This window comes from Eumetopias jubatus, unplaced genomic scaffold (assembly GCF_037043125.1).
Source record: "Eumetopias jubatus isolate StellerSeaLion01/CBP00866 unplaced genomic scaffold, mEumJub1_p1.0 scaffold_5, whole genome shotgun sequence".
Classification (NCBI taxonomy): Eukaryota; Metazoa; Chordata; class Mammalia; order Carnivora; family Otariidae; genus Eumetopias; species Eumetopias jubatus.
The window spans coordinates 94,500,629-94,524,871 of NW_028274811.1; the positions used below are offsets into that span (position 1 = coordinate 94,500,629).

Sequence of the window (24,243 nt, forward strand, 5' to 3'; positions counted from 1 at the left end):
GTTCAGAGATATTCAGCAATTCTCAAAATTGAGAAGTTCTTCTTGGAGTCTAACTGAAATCCCTACTGTTAGGGCTACAATCCCTTTCTTCCTGTCCAGGCCTCAGGGGACATCAGCAGTGCATACCCTTCCTCCTGCTTGGAGGCTCTCACGATGGTTGTTAAATCCTATATCCATACCCATATCCTCACCCATTCTTTCATCCTGTGAGGTTTTAGGAGCATTGATCATGACTCTGCAAAGCCCCTCACTCAGCGTAGGCAACAATCTCCCCAGAGCATTACAGACAGGTGGGTTCTGAGCAAGCGGCCGGGTTCAGACTTCTCTGTGACAGGGGAGCCTTTCCTCTCCTCCCCTCTCTGCTCCTCCTGCCTTCCCAGAGCTGGTCACACAGCACCCCTGCCTTCCCAGCATCTAGAGTGCCCGGGGCGGGGAAGACTGAGGGGCCTGGGAGGTAGGGCACACGCCGAGGGCAGCTCTTGAGTGCACCCCACGCTCCGGGAAAGAACTCAGCCCACCTAGCTGGATGGGGGCCCCCGCTGCCCCTTCTCTGCTTGCTGCCCCCAGCCCAGCCAGCCTTGCCCAAAGATTGTTCGTTAACTGGGAAATGCTCCAGGTTTTTCTGAGACGAGTGTCCTAGGAGAAAGTGCTCAGATGTCCCACCCCTACTGCCCGCTGTATTCATTTATCTCCTGTACTCCTTTTCTATTGTTGCCGTAAAAAATCACCACAAACTTGGGAGGCCCAGATAACAGAAATCTCCTCTCACATAGTTCTGGAAGCCAGCGAGCTGTCGGTAGGGCTGAAATCAAGGTATCGGCAGGGCTCACTCTATCCAGAGGCAGAGAGGACAATCCGCTGTTCCTTGTCTCCTCTGTCTTCTGGTGGCGGCTCATACTTCCTGGCATGTGGCCACATCGCTCCAATCTCTCCTCCCTGGTCATAATCACCTTCTCCTCTTCTGTGTCTCATCATCTCCCTTTGCCTCATTCTTGTAAGGACCCTTGTGATTACATTTAGGGTCCAATGGATAATGCTGGATAATCTCCCCATTTCAGGATCCTTAAATTAAGGTCTTTGCCATGTAAAGTACCACTCACAGATTCCAGGGCTGAGAATATGGACCTCTTGGGGGCCCTTACTGAACCTATCACATACTGTGTGGCCTTGGACAAATCACGCTACCTCTCTGAACCACAGATCCTTCAACTGTAGAATGGGGATGATAACACTTGCCTCTCAGAGTTGATGGGAGGTTTACATGGGGTCAAAAAGCCCTCAGAGGTTGCAAAGCTCTATAGCAAACTAGAGGTGATGTTGATCACTGAGCACCCTCCCCTCTTCCCTGTCCCCACTTCTGTGGGTTACTCGTCGCCTGTGCTGATCTGTCTGTTTGCCTCTGTGGCTCTAGAAATGACCACTGCTTGCAGTGGACATGGGGAAGAAGCTGGTGATGGCCCAGAAGCGGGGAGAGACTCGGGCCCTTTGCCTGGGTGTGGCCATGGTGGTGTGCGCTGTCATCGCCTACTATATCCTGGGCACGACCATGCTGCCCCTCTACCAGAAAAGGTACGGAACTCTCCCTGCCTGCCCCCATCCTCCAGCCACTCTCCTACGGGTCCGGTCTACCAGGAACCCCAGCCTTCTTGCTACCCCTCCCCTTGACTTCACACCAGGCAGGAAGGGCTGGGCAATCATTCTGAGGGTGAAGGGTTCGAGTCCTGGAATCTTAACTGAAATCCCTCAGGGAGGGTAGGCCCGACTAGACCCCACTCATCTGGGGTTCTGGGACTTGGGGGTAGCAGACGTAGGAGGCCCTCCTCACAAGAAGCAGCAAAGGATCAGAGCAAATGCCCCAGTGTGACTTTGATCCCAGGAGAAATTGGAGATTATAGATTTTCATAGCTTGTCTGCACAGTCTGAAATCTCATCGCCAGGTGGGCGTCTAGTCTCCTGTTGAATATCTCAAGGGACAGGGAGCTCAGGACCTCATGGTATATACCATTTCATTTGGAGGCTTTTCTGAGAAGTAGGAAATGTCTACACTGAGCCAAAACTGCTCCCGTGGAGCTCTGCTCTGGAATCTCAGAGAACGTTTCTTGCTCCCTGACATGTCAACCACTTGAGCTTTTAAAGGGAAAGCTGTGACGTTGCTGATCCATTCTCTATTTGGAACAAACGTGCTCAGTTCTCTCAACCTGTTTTTCAAGGCCAAGTTTCCAACCCTTGCCTCGGGGCTTATTCCAGCCGCTGACAGCCCCTCCATCTGGCACTGTGTGTCCTGCCTGATAAATGCGAGATGAGTCACAATTGATTCGCTGATGTGTTGATGAGCCTGTTAGCCTCTCCTGGCCCTGCTTCTTCCTCACTTTTTATAACCCTGGAGTGATTCCAGGTTGGAATCTTACCCAAGGGAGGCTCTGTTCAGAACTGCTGTATGCCTGTGACCCGTTATCTCCTGGTTAGGCACCATCCCCACCCACTTCCCTGCCCAGGCACAAATCAAGCCCCTTTTGCATCTACTCTTTTTTGGGGGAAAGGCACAGATTCTGTAGCTCATCAGACTTGCTCTCAGGTCCTGTGTGGCTTCAGAAAAGTCACTTGACCTCTCTGGGCTTTTCCTCCCCACCCCCTGCAAGGTGAGGATGATATGGATAAAGTGTCTGGGGGTCGGGCTATTTAGCAGAATCAAGGCAGGGAGCTTTTAAGAACATATCAGGGCCTGAGCCTTGCCCACCTTAGAAATTCTGATTCAACTCTTCTGGGGTGTGGCTTGGACATGGGAACCTTTTCAAAAGTTCCCCAGGGTTTTGGGTCAGCAGCCAGGGTGAGAACCATTTATGTAGATGATGTCTAAGAGGCTAATAATCATTGATATTCTGATTCTATGGTTCTTTTCTTGGGTCCAGTGACTCTGGGGTCGTACTCCTTCAGTGCTGGACGCTTATGGCAAGATGAGGATCCCAGCCCTAGGTGTCTCTAAAGGGGTTGAAAGCTGGTGTTCTGTGCCGCGCAGGTTCTGAGATATGTATGTGTGTGCATGGTCTCCCCAGCGTGTGGACCCAGAAATCCATGTGCCATCTGATTGAGACCAACATCAGGGAGCAGCAAGAACTGGAGGGCAAGAAGGTGCCCCAGTACCCGTGCCTGTGGGTCAACGTGTCAGCTGTGGGCCGGTGGGCTGTGCTGTACCACACAGAGGACACTCGGGACCAGAACCAGCAGGTACTGACTTGGGGGTGGGAGGTGATGGGCATGTGTCCCCTTGCCCCTGGCAGGTGTGTGGGCCTCTTCCTAACTGAATCCCCATCCCCGCTCTGGGGAGTGGAAGCTGAGAAAGCCGAGCCTACTTGACAAGGGTTCACAGCTGGTACGAGGTCCAGCCAGACTCAGCAGCTCTGGGTTGGAGTCAGAGAGACCTGGGTTTGAATCCCCACTGTGCCACTAAGTGCTGTATGACCCGGATGCCGCCTTTGCCGAAGTGCTCTGATGGACTCAGAGACTGTGTGGTGTGCTGGGCTCCATGTCAGGTGGATGGCAGGCACTTCTATAAGGTGAGTCAAATGAGAGGCCAGACCCAGAGCTGACCCCACAGAGAAGAACCCCTGAGACTGCCCCCCCCCTCGGTGAAACCAGAGGCTCAGGCCTGAAGCAATCTCTGGAGGCCTGTGCTTGGGAGATTTTCCCATCACTGCCTCTCCACACCACCCCCCCCAGCCCCCCATCCCGTTCTTTCTTCCAGAAAATACAAGTTGGCTGTATCCATTGATTCATTTACTCATTCATCCAGTAGTCACTGAGCACGTCCTGTGTTAGGAGCTCTGGACTCAGGAGGAGAGAGCTCATGTGGGAAATAATATCTAGTGGGGAGGGATCAGTGCCACAGAGAGGAACAGACAAAATCATGCGGTTAAAGGCGGGAGTGACTTTTTCCAGCCAACAGCCAGGTGAGGGTGTCTGAAAAGCGTTTGGGTCAGGCTTTGTTAGACACTCAGAAACATGGGGGCAGCTTGCCTGGTGAGGGGAGGGTGGAGACCAGGGCGCGGCGGCAGGAAGGGCCTAGAAGAGACAGGACTGGGAGGGATGCTGCCATCACCGACACAGGGTATGGTGGGGCCGGGGGAGGCTGCACAGGTGGGCTCCGCGCGACCCAATTATGGAAGCAGAAAGCTTCTGGCCTGTGGTAGGTTTCTGTTTGTTTTTTTGAGAGAAGCAAAACCTTAATGAAGAATGCTACAAGTTATGGATAATAATTCATTCCCATATTTAAAACTAAGATTATAGCAAGCCCTTTACAGATTTTTTTTTTTTTTTTTTTTTTTTTTTTTTTGCTCAAACGATAGTCTTTAAGGATGTCTGAGTGAGACAGCAGACACAATGCAGTAGGCCAGGAGAAGTATGTGTTGAATTCCAGGGCAAGACACAGCCCAGCACCGTTAGGGAAGCAGGTGGAGGAAGCCGTCCCACAAAGCATGGAGTTAGGTGTTTATGTTCAATCGGGATTTTTTTTAAAGCTTTGAAAGTCCAGCATGAAGAAGAGAATTGGGGGAAGGGCTAAGCCCATCTACAATCACCGTTTTACCAAAAGCCACACTGGTTTAACCTCATGAGAAGTGGGGGTGATCTGCCTGAGCAGCAAGCGTAGGAAGAGCGAACGCCAAGGCAGTCAGCACTCTGATCCCACCAGGACGGGTCTCTCACCAACCTGGGCTCAGAACACTCGAAGTTCCTTTGTGATTCTATCAGAAGGCCAGAGCTTTATCTAGAACAAGTTCACTCCGAAGAACGCTCATGGTGCTGATTGTAGCAGGGAGTCGAGTCATAAGCGGCTCCTAACTGATCACCGTTTCCCATAGCATTTCCCAGGGGAAGGTTCTACTGGGTCCCAGGAATTTAAATTCAAGGAGACGGAAAAGAACCATATAGAAGGGAAGTGCTAATGATATTCTGGCAACGTACGAGCTGTGTGCCCATAATCTTTGCAAGGACTACCGAATTATGGAATTAAAACGTGACTGAGCAAGCTAGCCCTGCTCAACTCTGGCCGTGCACTGGAACCATCTGGGGACTGAACAAAACTGGATTTCTACACCAGCCCAACTGATGCAGAATCTCGGGACTCTCCAGGGGATTCTGAGGTTTAGAATTACTTCTGTGAGCAACCAGGAGTATTTAAAGGGTCTGTGGGTCTGGTGCATGATCAGAGTGATACAGAGGAGTGTGAAGTTCAGTGGCTGGGCAGAGAGGGCTGCGGACATGGCCAACAGCCAGGATGGAGATTGGGCCTGCAGTAGGGATGGATGCCAATGGTCAGAGTTTGGCAGTTGATGGGATGGGAAGGGCAGGGTGCCGAGGGTGCGCAGGAGGATTACCGACGGTGTTGGGGGGTCACGGAGAAGTGGGTCAGGACAGTGCAAGGGGGTCCAGACCTGTTATGTCAACACTAGCATGACTCAGCTCCACCAGATGGGGGTAGAGCCCCCAAATCCCCCTGAATCAGCTCCTACCAGGTCTCCTGCTTCTTCTTTGGCATTTGATGGCTGCTGATTTATCCCAAGGAGCAAGAAATAAATTTCCAAAATCAAGCCAAAGCGATCACTGTTGTGATAGGGACCGGGAGAGTGGGCTGGCTTGCAGGCGGCCTGCCTGACCCCGAGGTTGCTAGCATCTCCCTGCCGCACTGCACCCCGGGTCAGTTTCTGCAGCGCACCTTCCAGTCCTGTCTCCATGACAAGTCATCGGGGTAGCTACCCTCACAGACCTAATTATAAGACTCAGAGAGGTGGTGGCACCCACCAAAGTCACACAACTTGGACCTGGTGGCTGAATCCAGGTCTCTCTGGCTCCACAGCCACACCTTTGCTCAATGGGGTCGGTTACCCAAGGTCATAGTCAGAGGCATTGGGGCGATAGGCGAGGTCCTCTCTGCACGGAATTCTGAACTCAGCTGCTCCTGGGACCCTGCAGTGCGCAACAACTTTGAATGTCAGCTTCCTTGGAGGCAGCTCTCCCCAGCCTCAGCTGCTCCCTGGCTGGCTGGGAACCGGCTCTGGACACAGCTCCCCCATCCCCAGGCTGTCAGGACCATGATGCAACCGTCTTCTTTACTGCTGGATGAGTGCTGTCAGGGCAGGCAGCTTGGGGACAGGATCTCATTCAAATCCAGGGAGTAACCGAGGCCTGGGGAGAAGCCGGCGCAACATTCCACATTTTGATCTCGGACATGACTGTCCCAGGCCAGTGGTCTCAAACTACTGTGCATGAAGGAGTCACTTGTTTGCTGGGTCCACCCTCAACAATTCAGAGTGAGTAGGAATCCGTGCTCTGGTCAGCCCTCCAGCTAGTCTGGTGCAGGTGCTGTGGGGGACCCACCTTGTAGAACCTTCCAGAGTCTCACATAAAAACCTTCAGACCTCCCGGCACAGAACGGAGATAAAACCAGGGTCTCCCCACTGTGCAGAGTTTTCCTCTGCAGAGCTTTCCAACTGGACCTCACCTGACCAAGCCAGAGGCTCCTAACAACAACAATCGGTGTCAGAATTAAGTGTGTTCTATGGTCTTGTCTGCCTGTGCAAGTTCTTTCAAATGTGTTCTCTCCTTCCTTTGAATCCCAGTGTCAAATATTGGCTTGCCAATATCTTTTGTTTCACTCACACAGGGCTAGACCTCAAAGGGTTTGCAATTCACATTTTTGCCACTATTTTAAAATTGTGGGAGTTCACCTTAAAATTTGGCTTTCTGGCTTTTCTTGAAATGTCGGAGGCCTGGTACAGTAGGTCTCCTGGATCACATGGCATCCATCGTCCAGATGGAGTGACGATTGCCAGTCTGGATGCTTCTGGCTCTCTCCATTTCACCAGGCCTCCCCAGTCCCTGACTGTCCTCCATGGCACAAGGCGAGTGTCCGCTGGCTCTTGTCATCTTCCCTCACCCACTTCACCTGTGGACGTTACGTGCACACAGCCCTGTGGGAAACTGAGTGTAGGACTTCCGCCCTGAATCCGAATACAGAGCCCACTTGGTCTGTGTCACTCATTGGTTAGTGAAGTTTGAAGTCCATCTTTAATAACATCCTTTGAAAGAGATACTGCTCTTAACCCCTTCAAGAGAGAAGTCAGCAAGGCTGAGAAAGGTAAGCACTTTGCCTGAGGTTCTACAGCCAGGACTCCAGCTGGGCCCCTGCCTCCGGGCGAGCGGCTCCTGGGCCGCCCCCCTCACACGTGACACTGGGAAGGAACCCTCTAGAACCAGGCAGTGCACAGCCTGCCAAGCTTTCGACAGACCTCACTCCCACCTGGAGGCCTGACTCCAAAGCCAGCACTTTTCTTTCCTTCATGCCGGCCCCTCATTTCTCCCAGAGAAACCGGGATTTCCAACTTCATGGGTGCTCTTGCCTTCCCCCCCCGCAGTGCTCCTACATCCCAGGCAGCCTGGAGAACTACCAAGAGGCCCGGGCCGATGTGGAGAAGGTCAGGGCCACATTCCACAAGAAACAGATTTTCTACTGCTTCTCAACAAGTCGGGAGAATGAGACCAGTGTCCTGTACCAGCGCCTCTATGGGCCCCGGACCCTTCTCTTCTCTCTCGTCTGGCCCACCTTCCTGCTGACCGGAGGTCTCCTCATTATCGCCATGGTGAAGATCAACCAGTGCCTTTCCATCCTGGCGGCTCAGAAGTAGACCTATCCATGCCACCGAGCTGCGGGAGCTGCAGGGGCCTGGGTGGGCCCCAGGTGGCTCCCTACTTGTGTAGCCCTGCCCCCTCCCCCTGCCTTCTCACTGTTCCGCTCAGGCCCATAACAACCTCTGCTACCTGGGTGGGCTTTGGGAAGTCCCTTTGTTATGTCATTCCTGATTAAGAATGTACACTGCTTCCCTGGTGCTTCAGAGAGTTCAAGGCTGGCTGGTAACAGCTTCCCATTACCTGTCCCCACTCAGCTGACTGAAACCCACTTCCTGCTGCTCCCCCAACAGCCCACAGACGACAAGGATGCTCGTCTCCGTGCCCGCATTCTCGTGGTTGGCTCAAAGGCCTACCTTTGTCATCCTTGGCAGACCTCACTTCCTTCTTTGAATTCCATAATGAAACCACAGCAGCTCCCATGTATAGAGAACATTTAGAATTTGCTTGTAGGACACTAGGTGCTATGTACGTTTTTATTCCAATATTAACAAATATAGGTACAAACTTCCAGTTGCAAAATACTGAAGTCCTGGGGATATAACAGACAGCATGGTGACTATAGTTAGCCACATTGTACCGCGTAGTTGAAAGTGGCTAAGAGAGGAGATCTTAAAGGTTCTCAACCCAAGAAAAGAAATCTGTAACTGTGTACGGTGACAGATGTTAACTAGATTTACTGTGGTGATCATTTTGCAATAGATATATAAATATCAAATTATTATGCTGTACACCTGAAACTAATGTCATGTTATATATCAATATCTCAATAAAAATATATATGTGTGTAGATATGTGTGTGTGTATATATATATATATCACAAGAAGCTATAAGAAAATACACTAAAATATATCAAAATATTAACAGTGGGATTGAGGATTGGGATGGTGGTTAATTTTAATTTTCTTTCTCATCCCTCTTTTTATCTTTGGTACTTTTCTAAATTTTCAGCAGTAGGAAGGTGTGGTTTCATTGTTCGTTTTTTTTTTTTAAACAATTTTGCTTCTCTTCATTTTTTTTAAAGATTTTATTTATTTGAGAGAGAGAGAGAGAGAGAGAGTGAGCATGAGCTGGGGTGGGTGGTAGGGGCAGAGGGAGAAGGAGAAGCAGGCTCCCCGCAGAGCTGGGAGCCCGATGCGGGACTCGATCCCAGGACCCTGGGATCATACCCTGAGTCAAAGGCAGATGCTTAACCGACTGAGCCCCCCAGGTGCCCCTCATTGGGTTTGTTTTTAATCCCAAAAACAATGATAGATACTATTTTGGAAAGATTTGGAAGGGTTTGCCTCATGTCACCAAGCAGTTGGAAGTGGGCTGGGGAGGGGTTGGGCTCCAATCAGAGGCAGGCTTTTGAGAACATAGAATTTTAAGAACCCTCTATGGAAGGAAGGGAACCATATAGATGGGGATTTATAACTTACAATACAGGTAAGTATATGGCACTGGCCCTGCAAGGGAAGCCCGTCTCACATTTGAAAGGTCACAAGTGGAGCATGCCATCATCTCTGCCATTACTCTTCCAAGAAGTCTTCCTAGAGCAGCGGTTCTCAAAGTATGGTTCCTGGTGCAGCGACATCAGCATTCTGTGGAGCCTTGGGAGAAATGTACATTCTCAGGCCCTGGCTCCAGCCCTTCCTAGTCAGAAACCACAAGGGGGTAGGATGGGGTGGGGTGGGTGGCAGACGGAGGAGGGGACAGCACTCTGTGTTTCTGACGTGCCCTCAAGCGTGATAACCACTGGTATAGAGAACCAGTGCCCTGTCACCGGGCTTTTCAGAACAGATAAATGACTACTTGACAGGGCAAGCCCTGAGCTGGACGTGAAGTTAGGCTGGCGTCTCCAAAGTTCCTTCAGGAGCTGTGATTCTAGCCACAGCCCCTGGGTAGGAATCTTGTCTCTGCTTCTGCCAGATTTCATCTCACTGATTCTCAGTTGTTTCATCTATAAAAAAGTGAGTCCTCCTTTAGGGTAGTTGGGGGTGCCGAATAACAGTTTGGCACATGGTAGGTGGCCAGAATGCAAGTAATTGAATACTCAGAAACTTCCAGAAGCAATGATACCAGTGATAATGTTAGCTAGCATTTGTTGGTGCTTATGTATTACATGCCGGGCGCTGTGCTAAGCAGTTTGCCTTATAACAATTCAGTGAGGTACTACTGAGCCTACCTCAGAGAGGAGGAGAAGCAACACAGGACAGTGGTTAACTATGTGAACTCGAATGAGGACAGCCTGGCTTCAAATACCTGACCCTGCCATTCCCTAGCTGGTGACTTTGGGCAAATAACCTTTCGGTGCCTCAATTTCCTCATTTGCAAAATAGGAACTAACAATGTCTCCCTTTTAGGATTGTTGGCATTAAATTGGTTATTCTATAGGCTTCCTGGAATAGTAACTGCCACATGGTAAGTGCTATATGATATTATGAAAAACTGAAGCTCTCAGAGGTCATTGGCCAAGCTCATCCATATAGCTGGTGAGGCGCTAAGAATCAAGCCCTGGACTGTGTGATTCCAGAGTGGACTGTCAACCACAGTACTTGAGCAGACTTAGCTAAAGGGCTGAGGGCCCCAGTCCTCCAAAGCCCTAGGGGCCAGGTAAGGAAACTTGTTGGGTCCCTGGAACCCAATGGTGCCCTCATACAAGTCAGATGTGAAGGGGAAGCATCTATAATCTGCCTGAACATCTCTCGCTTCCAACCAGGGAGCCCTGATGTATCCTTATGCCCTCCAGGTTCTCACTTGGGTGGGGATATTCCTTCCAAGGGGAGACAGTACACCATACCCCAGAGTTTCTCCTTTCTGGGGTCAGGGAAGTCTCAAGAGTCCTCTGAGTCTTTTAAGAAAACCTCAGTGGTGACATTGTACTATGGTAATGGTACTAACCAAAGACATTACCTTTGGGGGGAAATTAGGCAAAGGGTACAATGGGATCTCTCTGTATTATTTCTTACAACTACATGGGAGTCTGCAAGTATCTCAAAAACGTAAGTTAATTTAAATAATAAGAAAAAAGTCCCCACTGTAAGTCTTGCTGCGTGAGTCCCTCTGAAAGGGACTTCTTGGCATCTGGTTTCCATGTACCTGCATTTGGGGCTAAAATACACAGAAACTCAGAATATCCAAACAGCCCCTGCTAGGGGAAAGGCCATGTGGCTCTAGAAAAATGCCCAGCCCCCACTGGACCATGCATTATTGATGATGACCTTCATTGGCCCGGGACAACCGCCCTCCTCCTGTCAATAAGACTGGCTTCCATCTTCCTGCTCCTCACCGAACTCCCTGGACAGGATGAGCATGAAATACGAGCATTTAAGCATGATAAGTCAGACACTCAGGAAAGATGTTTTTTGGAATAATGGCTGTCGAGGAGCAGGAAGCCCTCATCAGTCCTTAATAAATCACTACTAATGAGCATCTCATGTTTCCACCGTTCTGGCTTCTCATCTCATCGTGACTCACACCTGGAGAGATGCACCTGGCATGCTCTCCCGCATCCCTCCCCTGGAACTCAGCCCACGCTTTGGGGCTTGGAGACAGGGGAGGGGGAGGGTAGAGATGAATCAGACCCAGTGCCTGCCTTCAAGGAGCTTTCCGTTCTTGCCGCTCCTCCTGTCCCCCTCCGCCACCATTATCAAGGGCTCCCTTCTTCATGGTGAAGAGCCTAACTTACACAAATTCCGAATAGTGCAATATAAAATATTAACAAAATCTTTCTGTGACATTGAAATGATTCCAGCCCCACCCCAACAACAATTTATCCAAAATTTATCCTAATTTTAGAACTCCTTTCTCAAGTGAATGGATTGTAAACTGCATTCATTCTATTGCTAATTGACAACACAGGCTGGTGCATAAAAATATCTCATCTTTCAGACTAGAATTGCACTCAGGGAATTTTGAGCTATATGAAGTATTTGGGAAGGTACTGTTTAAACAAAGTGTAGCTATCATGTACCTCATCAGTGGCTGCCTTTTCACATGGGGGGAAAGGGAAAGATTGAAGCAAGATCGGAAAGACAGGGAGAAATTCACCCCAATCTAGTGCAGCGGTTCTCAGAGAGGAGGCTTGCAAGGTCAAAACTGTTCACGATAATATTGAGATGCTCAGCTTCTTTCTAGATTTCCATAACTCTCCCTTCCCACTCATAGAAAGCAGATGATCCTCAGTCAACTTCCTGAAAGATTTGAGAGATGGGGAAGGGCTGGATATAGATGCAAAGCCTACAGCTTCCAGACGACCGGTGGACAAATTTGGGGATTTACCCAAAGGCTTGCACCTCCTCCTGCAGTTGCAGCGTCTTTAATCTCCCATAATTTCCATCCCCCCACACTGAGCTCCCTCTTTTCTGACATACATAAACTAAACACAGGGGCTTGCTAAGTACATGCAGCTTCAAGATATGCCTTCTCTCCCCTCTCCCAGTGAGAGACTTGTGAGGGTCTGAGCCCCCCTGTGTCAGTTCTGGAGCCCCTGCTCGTTGACTCCCCTTATTCCAATACAAACTCATGTTCTCTGAAGGTCAGTGGTTCTTTAAGATCCTCTAGTGCTGGGTGCCTTGGGGGCTCTGTCAGTGAAGCGGCTGACTCTGGATTTTGGCTCAGGTTGTGATCCCAGGGTTCTAGGATCGAGCCCCGTGTCGGACTCTGCACTCAGTAGGGAGTCTGCTTGAGGAATCTCTCTGCCTCTGCCTTTCCCTGGCGCTCATGCTCTCTCTCTCTAAAATAAATAAATCTTTTTTTTTTTTCTAAAGATCATCTAGTGCTTCCCCTCTTTCTAATCTGGTGCTGGGATCCTCCCTACAACAGTCCTCTTTAGTGACAATTTACATTAACATCCTTTTGATGAGTAACGCATTGTACTGGGAGGCAGCCACTTCCATTGGGGATATGTTTAGCAAAGGTCTCCCTGTTCGAGAATGTGTCATCCCTAATAGTAGGAAGAGCTAAAACATGTTGAGCACTTGTTGGCCAGGCTCTGGGCTGAGCTTCTATGTGCACAGCTCATTTCACCCTAACAATACCCTTTAGGTTATTATTCCTGTCTTCACTGTCTAAATGAAGCAACTGAGGCAGAGGGGAGGGACTTAACTTGCCTCAGATCAGAAGTTAGTCAAATGCAAAGCTGGCATTCAAACCTGGACAGCATGGCTTCAGACCATACTCTCAAAGCTCTGTGATTCCTGCCCCGTAGTCTCTGCTCTGTGTCCAAAATGGAAAATGCCGAGCAGTCAGGACTGGGAGTCTATCGGATGCTTCCATATACCTTCCCACAGAGCCCCGGCTTTCAGCTGGCTCCCTGGAACCACACCTCTGAAGAGTGAACAGAGGGAGGTTGAGGTCCAAACATATGTATCCAAGAAAGCCCCGCCAAAGTTCTGATGTGGGCACTACTAAGACAGACAGGGGCCAGTCAGCACAATCTGCCTGACTCCGCCACCGCCCAGCCCATAGCCCATCAGACACTGGGCAGGAACCAGGCATGCCCCAGGCCACAACAGTCCCTGAATTGGTCTATTAAAAAGCAGAAGAAGATGGAAGAGAGGCTGGTCTGACATGATTCTTTCTTGAGGACCCCATGCTTCTCTCAGTGATACCTTTTTTCTTTCCCACTTGTTCCCAAACCATTGGTCTAATAGTCCACTTGGCCACTCTAGAATTTATCCAGCAGTTGACAGCATGCTTATTTATGTATAACTTTAGAGTCTTCTCTTACTATCGTTAGTGACTCTTCTTGCTATTTAAGTAATTTTTCTAGGACTCCGTTGGCCACTCAAGTAGTCATATTCTTAGAAACGTCTTGTAGACATGTGTCTTTAAACACTGTTTGATACACCCTCCATTGAAATTCCCTGAGACACAAGCCAGAACTTCATTGATTTGGAGGAGCGTGAGCCCTCTGAGCTCCTGGCCTCACGTGAGCCTCCTAGACATCCTGGGTCATCACTCCCAGTCCTCAGATCTCACTCCTTGCGGAGGAGGTAGAAGCAAACCCAAACAGGTGGGCGTTGCTTGTCTCTCCATCAGATTATTTGCTCCGAGTAGACTCAGCCATCAGCTAGTTTCACTCTCAGAACATGTTCTAAAAGCTTTTTTCTCATTCTGACATTTTTGGGAAGTAAGTTTCAGCTTTGTGTGACCTTATTATTCTCATGGCTCCGAGTTACATGTTTTATTTGTTTTTGGAGGGTGAACCTGTAGGGAAGAAAGCTCAGGAAAGTGAGATCTGGAATCTGGCTGGCCTGGGACCTCGGGCAGTTTATTTAATCTCCCTGAGTCTCGGTTTCCTTAATTGGAAAATGAGCCTAACATTGTTCACCGTATAGTTTGCTTGTGACGAACACATAAAAGATGCTCCACGGATGCTCACTCTCTCTTTGAGCAAACATGTCTGTTTCCTCTGATTATACAGATTCTTCTCTGTTTGAGCCCAGAGAACTTCCTACTGTCCCCTTTCCTCGCTAGCAACTTCTCACTTCTCTTTCTCATCAGTGCCGCTGAGGACCACCTTGCCTCTCTGTCCCTCCCAATCCATTTCTAGCTCTACTCCATCTTAAAAATTTCAGCCACAGACTGCCTGTCTCTGTGTTGAACTTTCTTCAATCTATTTGCATAAACTTAGTTCCTGAGGAAAAGCAGTGCCTGCACACAAGGGCCACATCCCTGAGGGGCCACATCCCTGCCTGGCCGAACCATCCAAGGGCCATGGACCAGCTTCCGTGAAAGTCCTCTTCTTGGGAGAACCATCATCATTGACAACAATAGATCTGGCTGGAATAATCCTCCAAGTGTGAGGCAGGCAAATCCCTTGGCCCAGAAATCAGGCTTAATTGGAAATTAAATTGCATTTCCATGCCAACTGCAGGACGCCTATATCCACAGCTAATTTATCAAGGTGATGCCTCATCTCCAGGAAGCCCAGGGGAATAGAGTGGCTGCATCAGCAAAATTACAAGCTTGTATCTGATGAGAAGAACTTTCTTAAAAGCACAACCTGAGCCCTTCCAGTTCCTCATTTGGGGTTATGTGCACTTCTTGGCTGCCTCCTCGGTGCCGGACGCTGTGCCAAGACTTGGAGGTACGGATGCCGGTGGGAACCGTACTGCGTTCTGGCTGCTCTGGACCAGAGGCAGGAAGAGAATCACGTAAGCAAAAGATTTCCAAGCCCCAGCACTTCACTCAGTTAACCAAGGGTCGAGTTACTTTGGGAAGTAGAAGGTATTGTGGATAGCATCACCATTCAGAATCTGATTTCTATATTTAACACTGGTACTCATAGTTCACAGTACTCAAGGGTGTGCCAGACTCTTCACCAAGGCCTTTGCGCACATTTATTCCATCCTCCAGGCAACTGTAGGACAGAAATACACTATGATTTTCATTATCCTCATTTTACCAACAAACAAACTGAGACCTAGAAAGTAAGCAACTTGCTTCAGGTCACTGCTGCCCTATTAGCAGAACTGGGATTTAAACTCAGCTTATTTCAAAGCAGAGCCTATACCTTTAAGCATGACATTATACTGCTCCCTTATTTTCCCGCACTTTTAATTTTGAAAGTGTCCAACTATAAAAGCTTTGCAAAATTAGTCCTGGGAGCATGTACTTGGTTCACAAACTGTCGTCAATATTTTGCTGTATTTGCATTCCTTCTCTTTGTCTGTCTGTCTCTCTTTATGTGTGTGTGTATTTGTTTTTCTGAATCATCGGAGTGGAGCCTGGGTGGCTCAGTCGGGTAAGTGTCTGTCTTCAGCTCCAGTCATGATCCCAGGATCTGGCTCCCTGCTCAGCGGGGGGTCTGCTTCTCCCTCTCCCTCTCCTCCTCCCCCTGCTCGTGCTCGGTCTCTCTCTCTCTCTCTCTCTCAAATAAATAAATAATTAATCTTTAAATAAAGTGAATCATTGGAGAGTTAGGTTCAGGGACATAAAACGCAAGTCTGGTTTAGAAACCATGTGGGAACCAGTGTGGCTGGAGGAGAATGCGGATGGAGGCTGGGAGCCACGAGCAGCAAGTGGGCTGAGGCCATGGCTGTGACAGCCAGGCCGAGAAGCTCAGGGCGTGCTCCAGGAGAATGGGAAGGCTGTGTACTGAGGTAGGGAAAGCACAGCCATCACTGAAGGTCTCGAGAGGAAGTAAAAACCTGCAGATGTATATTCAGCAAATGATTTCCTTATGGTCTGATTAAATATACATGCTTATTGAAGACAATGTAGATGATACAGATAAGTATCAAGAAGAACTTTAAAATATAGCCCTTAAGTCCAACTGAAACCCATGCTAATGCATCAGTTTATTTCTTTTCTATTTCACTTTTCTGTACACATATCTATTCACAGGTTGGACCTTCATGGTACATACAGTTTTGTATCCTGATTTTTTTTTTTTTTACCTAATATTAAGACCATTTCTGCTTGTTTTTAAGTAGTCCTCAAAATAATTTTTCAAAGATTTAATATTGCTCCATCGGATAGATGAGCCCAAAAAAACCCACTCTTTTTGGACTAGAGTCCAGCTGGTCTCAATTGTTCACTATTACAATGTAGTAACCATGGTGAGCACCCCCGCGTACCAGTCTCTGTGCACATCCCTGATCACCTGCTTAGAACAGATTTCGAGATGTCGGCTCCTGGGTGGAAGGGCTGGCTGGACCCTGGCTGTGTCTGGCCGTGGTATGGAGGGGGCAAGGAGAGGGAGAAACAGGAGGAAGTGCAGGCTGCAGGCCTCAGCAGCACAGCACTGAGACATGGTGATGGTGTGGACTTCTGGGACAGCGCCAAGAATGGGAAGACAGTGACAGGAGAAATGCCGGCCGGAAACGGTCAGTAGGACTTAGCGAGATAACTTCAGGGTGTGAGACTGGGGACACAGAGAAACAGAGAGAAGGTGAGAGAGAGGTCTGCTTTGCTTTTATAAGGGTTGAGTGGAGGCACAGGAAGACATTTATATAGAAGGGTTTATGATCTCTCCCTCCCTTCCTCCTTTCCTTCCCTTTTTTCTTCTTCCATCCTTTGAGCCCCTACTCTGTGCCAGGCCTTGTGCTGGATGCTGGGCATTCTTAAATAACTAAGATATGGCCCCGGTCCCCCATGAGCTCGTAGTTCAGCTGGGGAGTTTCCTGCAGGCCTAGAAACTTAAGAGACAAGCCAGGGCAAGGGAGCGAGACTTGGGAGGACCTGCTAGAGAAGAAGGCACAAGGTCAAGAGAAGAAGACACAAGGTCACAGCCAGAGAGGAGGGGCCTTGCTCTGTCTCAGGTGAAGTCACTGACTGTGTGGATTTGAAGAGCCATCTGCTGGGTGGCCACACCTCTGCGGGGAGCTGGCTCTCTCTTCATCCTGGTGCCCCTGGCTGCCAGCCCCCAGCCCCCAGACTCTGGCTCAAGGTACCTACTTCAAGCGTGTTCCTTGCTCTGGCCTCAGTTTCCCCATCTGTACACGGAAGAGGTTTGGGGTGGAGTGTTAGGAGTCTCATGCTGGTCATTTGCCTGAGTGGCCTTGACTTCCCTTCACAGGCTGGCCACCATCAGGCTCTCAGCAGCTCTCTGGGGAGGACGGCAAAGTCCAAGGTATGACATACAGGTGCTGGTTAGTGCTGGGGAGCCCCACGCCTGCCTTCTACACCACAGTGCCCAGTGAGACAGGTCCCCTGTAGTTTCTGGGCTTTGGTTCACCAAATGTTGCTAAATGTCCTGCCAGAGCCCACCGGCCCTGAGGCTTTGAGATTTGGGGCCCAGCTTCCCACCTCCAGGGTAGAGGCGTTCTTGGGGGAGTCTGACCCAGGCCACAAGAGATGTTGTAACACTCAGGTTTTAGGCTTATAATGCTAAGGTTTCACTTCCATACTTCTTATTTTTCACCAGGCGGAGACTGTTCACTGTGAATGGGCAGGGACTGGGGAGGGACTGGACTGAATGGGTTTTTTGTTTTGTTTTGTTTTGTTTTGTTTTTAGATTTTATTTATTTATTTGAGACAGAGAGAGAGAGTGTGAGAGAGAGAGAGAGCACGAGCGGGGGTAGGGGCAGAGGGAGAGGGAAAAGCAGACTCCTCGCTGAGCTGGAAGCCCTACATGGGGCTCCATCCCAGGACCCCAGGATCATGACCTGAGCTGAAGGCAGATGCTTAACTGGCTGAGCCACCCAGGCGCCCCATGAACTGAATGGATTTCGAAGACTCTGGATGCTAAGCTCATTCTCAAATGGATTGCTAGCCCTCCTGTCCCATCTGCCTAGAATAAGACTCTCTGCCACTGATACTCCGATTCTAGGTAGGGAAAGGGAAGGTGAAGAGCATGCTGGAGAAGTCTCGAACGCTCTTCTGATTTCGGCCAACCAGCCATTTTCTGAAACCCAGGAGGTTTGACTAGTATACGGAGGAGAGGAGAGAGGAGACATAACCTTGGTTGTTATAAACAGCAATAACCCATAAAAGTAAAAACAGGCCATAATTTGTTGAGTTCTTTATATGAAACAGCATTGCACGGAACACTTGAGTGCATTCCTTCAATAAACGTGCAAGACTGATATTATTGTGTCCACTTTCCAGCAGAAAGCAAGACTCAAAGAAGTGATGGGACTTGCAAAGTTCGAACAGCTTCCAGAGGGTAATGGTTGGCTTTGGAGTCTAAGGAGCTCCAAAAATCATGGTCCCAGAAGGTCCTGGACCCGCAAGCGCTGGAGCACGGGCAGGGGAGTCAGCTGTGTCTACAGCCCCCAGAGGCCTTTGCCCAGGACTGGTCAGTTCACACACTCACAGAGGAGCCTCCCGGCTGAACGGACAGAGGGCAAAAAGGAAAACAACACCAGTCCTTTCCCTGCAGCGACACCACTCTCTTCCCATGGGAAGAATACATTAAAGATGAACTAAATGGCCCATCGCTGCAGTGACGGGAAGGGGCAACTCTCAGGATGGGGTCTAAGGAGCCAGACAGATGGCTCAAGCCCTTATGCCCTATTGCAGGATCACTGGTGGCTTTGCTAAAGGGTAAGTGTGGATGGACAGACAGACATGGGAAGGTGGAATAGAGAACCAGGGCCTTTAACAGGAAGGTAGAGCAGAGCCTCTGGGGAAAGGGAAGAGGATCTGGAGGCCCAGATTCAAGGCCAGTTTTGCTGCCTGGTTGCTGGGTGGTCTTCCCTGGGCCTCAGGCTTCTCACCTGCCTTGTCAACCCCTCAGCTTCCACTGAGTCCTGCCTATGTGCCAGGCCCTGCACCGACTGCTGAGAAAGCAGTGATGGTCGTCACAGTCCCTGCCCTCATGGGACTGAACTCTTGGTGGGCGAGCCAGACCAGAAACAGGTGAATCAATGGGTAATGTCCTTGCACGAGCCGTAAGTCCTTTGTGGAAAAACAAGGCAGCATTCATGGACAGAAAGTGCCTGATGTGTGTGGTTGGGGGGCTGTACAGGAGAGGATGTGCCAGACAGAGCCAGGTGAGATCTGACACAGTGTCCAGGGGAGGTAACAGTAACTGTGAGGCCAGCAAGAGCCACAGGGCCTGGTGGCTGGGGTGCACCACAGGGAGGAGATCAGAGGTGGAGGATGCTACTGCAGAGGGCAGATCAAGCAAAGCCTGGAAGCCCCAGAGAAAAGTCTGCATTTGACCCTAGATGTGTCAAGAAACCACCGGAGGCAGAGTTGTGAACAAAGGGATAATGGGATCCCTTTTGTGTGTTCAAAATATGGGAATGGATGAACAGCAGTGGATGAACAGGTAAAAGAAATCATGGTCTGTCCATGCATGGAATATTATTCAGCCTTCAAAAGGAAGGAAATTCTGACACATACATGGGTAAGCCTGGAGAACACTGCTAAGTGAAATAAGCCAGACACAAAAGGGCAACTACTGTATGATTCCATGACACGCAGCACCTAGAACAGGTCGATTTGTACAGATAGAAAGGAGAGTGGTGGTTGCCAGGGGCCGGGGGAGACGAGAACGGGGAGTTGGTGTTTACTGAGGACACGGTTTCAGTTTGCAATGCTGAGAAGTTCTGGAGATGGACAGAGCGGATGGTTGCGCAGGAGTGCGAATGTGCTTCCCGATGCTGAACTGTACACCTCAAAATGGTAAAAATGGTAAATGTCATGTTATGTACATTTACTACAATAAAAAATACGGGAAAGGATGCTACGTAGAGGGGATGTTACTTTTCAAGGGCTGCCAATAACACGATGCCACAGACTGGGTGACTTCACAGAAATTTATTTTTTTGTGGTTCTGGAGGCTGCAAGTCCAAGATCAAAGTGTTTGGCAAGGTTAAGACCTCTCTGGTGAGACCTCACTCCTCTGCAGGCAGATGACCCCTGTGACCTCATGTGGCCTTTTCTCTGTGTGTGCCTTTCTTCTTACAAGGACACCAGTCCTATCTGATCAAGGCCCCACCCCCGTGAGCTCATTTAACCTTAATTACCTCTTTTAAGGTGCTATCTCCAAATACAGTCACACTGGGAGTGAGGGCTCCAACAAATGCACTGGGGTGGTGGCACAGTTCATTCCATGCCGGGGGGTGGGGGGGTGGGGGGTTGGGGGGGTGGGGGAGGTGACAGCGCTGAGGGATTCGACCAAGACAGTGTTCCCTTAGTACTGCGTGGAACCTTGGGTCCCCGTTTGGCTCTGTGACCTTGGGAAGTTATTCAACGTCTCCCATCCTCAGGTGGGAACAGTGAGAGTCCGGAACACACACAGGGCTAAGGCTGGACTGAATGTAGGGATCCCCAGAAAGCCCCAGCCAATAAAGAGCACTCAAGGGACTTTGGCAATTATTCTTCTTTGCACGGTGCCTGTTGAGCTTGGCATGACAGGCTGCTGTTTCTGGGCTTGGGAGGCACGGGCGTGATTAACCGGCACAAGGATGCCAGAGCCTTCTGCGGCCAGTGTGCCTCCTGTTGTCCCAGGCTCTGAATGACAGCCAGTTCCCAGCTGATGCTCGCAGAGAGTGAGCGGCAAGCCTGGGCTTGACTCTGCCTGCCAAGCGTAGATGGTTTGAAAAATGCCACCCAAACTGGCCCAGGGTTAATCAAAAGATGACAGAAAGAAAATTAGGGCAGGCTACCCGCGGCCTCCCAGACACAAGCATCAAAATCACATCTCCCTCCCTGACACCTGCCCAGTTCTCTGCCTCTGCTCCCAACCCACCTCCTTCCAGCAAGAAGTGGAAACTGGTCAGGCTGACATTATAGAGGGAAGGCTTGCACGGTGCTCTTTCTTTCCTGTCCTTGCAGGCCGGGCCGTCCAGCCAGTTCTCCCCTATTTTCTGTTGTTCGGCTGGAAAAGATAGCGTGTGGTGGTGGTTTGCAGTGTGGACGGGGGACTTGGGTCTCAGGGGGATTCTCCGGAATTGTGCTGGTTGAGTCAGAACAGTGGCCTTGACACCCTGATTTCTGAAAGAGCACACTTCGCCTCTTGGCCAAACTGGGGAGGCATCAGCTTTGTCCTCATTGCTTTCCTATCTCGGATCTGAGTTTCAGAAATGGAGGGTGTGAAATGAGGGAGCCAAAGCCGGAACACGGAGACCAACAGCCTGACTTCCACGTCCGGCTCTGTCCCATGCTGGCTGTGTGACTCAGAGCCAGGCCCTTCCCTCTCTGAAGCCCGGAATTTCTCATCTGTAAGTGGGGCTGACTAGAGTGCTCCACCTTCTTGTGCTTTTGCGCATGCGCCGAGCTTAGAGCGGGGCCGGGCCCAGAGCAGGTGCGTGAGGAGTGCTGTAATTATGGGTATTGAGTCTTAAAACTCTAAAACTGGACGGGACCTTCAAAATCAGCAACTCCCTCATTTTAGACATGAAGAAACTGAGGTCCAGAGAAGGAAGCCACCCCCTCAGTGAGCAAATGTGAAGATTTGGATTTGAACTTAGGTTTGGCTTCAAAGCTGTTACTTGCTGTAGGTCTAAGAACACGGACTGGACATGTGATGGCTTCAACCAGAGCGGACCAGGGCTGGCTTTGTGTTCATGGCCTTCCTTACCTCATCCCAACAGGAGGAAGGCTTTCTTCTGCCTCCAGACTGGGGATCTGTGAGGAATATAGGGAGGGTGGTCAGTGGTAGGGGTAAACACCTTCCCTCACATCTTTTCCTGGGGTCCTGGCCTCCTTTCCTTCCTGTTGGCCCTGGGGAGCCTGTGCTATCTCATCTCCTGCTTCCTCTCCTCTCCCCAACCCTCTGCCCTTCCGTAGGGTCCTCAGAGCACGGGTCCTCCCTCCTACCTTCCTGGACAAGATGCACACTGAGGGGACACTGATCAGCCATGGCAGACAGGCCATGCAGGCCTGCCATTGAGGGGCCAATCTCACAGAGCATGGGAAAACTGGAATGGAGGAGTGGCCAAGTGGCCCCAAAGAAGGACAGCCTTGGTAGGTGGCAGGAGGCTGCTATGGGACTATGGGGACCCCAGATAGCACCTGGCCAGTGAAGTGGGTGAGGCAGTGATGTGCATGGTATAGGGAGGCAAGGATGAGAGACAGGTAGGCTGGAATGAGAGCCAGTGGGCATGGGGAGAGCCCAGGCAAGCTTGGTCCCCACACTGGCCAGTGCTGGCTGTGACTGGAGAGGCAGGAGTGGACCAGAACCCCCAGGGACTGAACTTTCTGCCTGTGACAAGGCACAAGCCCTCAGAGGTTCCTGGATGCAACCAGGGAGTAGGGCTGTCCTAACATGACCCAGTGCTGGCCTGAGCTGCCAGGACAGTGAGGTAGCTGGGACCCGGGGTGGGGGGCAAGTGCACATAAGCTGAGCTGCTCATGGGACAGGTGGCTCCTCCTTTTGGCAGAGGGCTCTGTCACATCTCATAGACCCCGAGGTTCCAAGGGTCAAGGCTGTTGTTTTCCCAGAGAATGCTAGTGAAGAGTCAGTCTCTCAATTCTAGAGTGCCTGGTGCCTAAAACCTCGTGTATTTCCCCACTGACATGAACCTTCCTCACACTTGCCCTATAAGAAGGGAGAGTGGTTGGGAGGGTCCCTCGTGGACTTGGAGCCCATTTAATGTCTGGCAGGTGCCCTGGCCCCAGTGTACCTATCTGGGAGGTGACAGTGATTTTGGAAGAGCATGTATGTGGCTGTCTTTCTGACCTTGGCCTGCAGAGCGTTCTATTCCCCATAAACCTTATTCCTTAACCCAGGCCATGCCACATTAAGGAATTTGTCACAACCCATTGGAAGACAGAAAGAGCCCCAGCTGGTATAACAGTTCTTGACAAATCCACCTACACAGTTAGTGGGAAGCTGAGGCACTCTTTGCCATGGACAAAGTGGGGAGCAATCCCCTCAGGGGTGTCTTCTCTAGCCCCATGGAGTAGAGGGGCAAGTGCTTAGTCCTGGCCCCCATAGGACTTGGGTCCTAATCCCCGCTCTGCCACTCACTGCCAGTTGGGCCACCTGGTCAGTTTCCTTATCTGGTAAAATGGTGATTGCCACCCCTACTCCCAAGGTCAGGACTGGGACAAGACAGGAGAGGTGCCGAGGGCACAGCGCAAGGAGGGACCCGCCACTAGCCCGACTAGCCGCAGCCTGCCACTCGCGTCATCCTCACTGAGTTACAAAACAACCTTCGCACTAGGTGTTGTTATTACCTCCAATTAAAAGGGATGAGCCTTGGCTTAGGGAAGTTGTATACCTCCCCCAAGCTCACACAGCTGTTAGATAACGGAGCTGAGCCTCAAGCTGGGCCTGCCTGAAGGCAGAGCCAAGTTCAAGGTCAGTTCCCCCAGAAGAGGAGGCAAGAGGAACCGCGCGCACGCGTGCGTGTGCGTGTGTGTGTGTGTGTGTGTGTGTGTGTGTGTGTGTGTGTGATGGCTCCGAAGCACAGAGAGAAAGCCCGGGTGGGGGAGGGGAGTCGGGGCTCCAGGGCATTGTCCTTGTGATAAATCTCACAAGGTCAGCCCTTCTACCCCCTCCCCACCTTGCTGCCGTGCGGGTGGCCTGGACAGCTAGAAGCTCTCCCGGATTGAATTCTTCCCTCCTGCTGGCTTTGGCTTCGCCATCTGTGTCTGGGGTGATAGATGGGTTCCCAAAGTGCAGAAGGAGATGGGTTTAAATCTCTGCAACCACAGTGGAGCCTGCACGACTTGGGTTCCCACCCGCGGCCCCAGGGTCTCTGGGAAGTGGCTAGGGAGCTGGCTGTGTAGGAAGAGAACCAGGCAGGTTCCCCAGACCCTGGGGTTAACTGGGGGTCTCAGCCAGGAGCTGGGCTGCTGCTAAGTTAAAGAGCTGGGAGGACCTGGCTCTGGGAGTCACGCTATTAACTCCTAATAAGAGAATCAGGTGTGGGAAAGGACTCAAAGGTCAATCTTAGCACTAGGTGGGACCTTAGGAAAGCAAGTTCTGGAGAGGGGAATAGAATATTCTAGAGAGACCACCTCAGCGTCTGGGCCAGCTCTGAAGAAACCAGCAGTTAGTGAGATGGAGTGCCTGCCCTGAGGACTCAGGGTCCTGGGGAACTGCAGTCCTATCAACAAACATTTCCCGAGTGCTTAATATGCAGGGAGCTCTCTTGTTTAATCCTATAAGGAGGGCATTGTGATTCCATTTTTTAGATTAGGTAACTGAGGCCGGAGAGGTGAGGGACCCT

General features: G+C 50.5%; 2 protein-coding genes across 7 annotated transcripts in view; one reads left to right on the top strand and one right to left on the bottom strand.

The window, feature by feature from the left end:
- The window catches only part of KCNIP1 (potassium voltage-gated channel interacting protein 1), a 371,320-nt gene that overhangs the window by 300,875 nt on the left and 46,202 nt on the right, over positions 1-24,243 (bottom strand). For 2 of the 6 annotated variants that reach the window (XR_003609063.2, XR_015768202.1), the window contains exon 2: positions 20,218-21,691. The exons of 2 other annotated variants lie outside the window; for them this stretch is intronic. The gene's annotated coding sequence lies outside the window, so the exon portion shown is untranslated. Of the gene's footprint in view, positions 1-20,217; positions 21,692-24,243 lie in introns of those variants that run through there. 2 more of the 6 variants (XR_003609065.2, XR_003609064.2) reach the window with 2 other exon arrangements.
- Positions 1,436-7,679, top strand: KCNMB1 (potassium calcium-activated channel subfamily M regulatory beta subunit 1). Its single transcript, XM_028102622.2, has 3 exons — positions 1,436-1,569; positions 3,054-3,225; positions 7,410-7,679. The coding sequence occupies exons 1-3, from the start codon at positions 1,436-1,438 to the stop codon at positions 7,677-7,679; spliced, it is 576 nt and encodes a 191-aa protein (XP_027958423.1).

What these genes read in the sequence shown, in the direction of transcription:
- KCNMB1 (XM_028102622.2), top strand. Translation starts at nt 1,436, where the DNA reads ATGGGGAAGAAGCTGGTGATGGCCCAGAAGCGGGGAGAGACTCGGGCC. An exon ending in CTGCCCCTCTACCAGAAAAG is followed by an intron (nt 1,570 to 3,053) that starts GTACGGAACTCT and finishes TGGTCTCCCCAG; the next exon opens with CGTGTGGACCCAGAAATCCA. An exon ending in CTCGGGACCAGAACCAGCAG is followed by an intron (nt 3,226 to 7,409) that starts GTACTGACTTGG and finishes CCCCCCCCGCAG; the next exon opens with TGCTCCTACATCCCAGGCAG.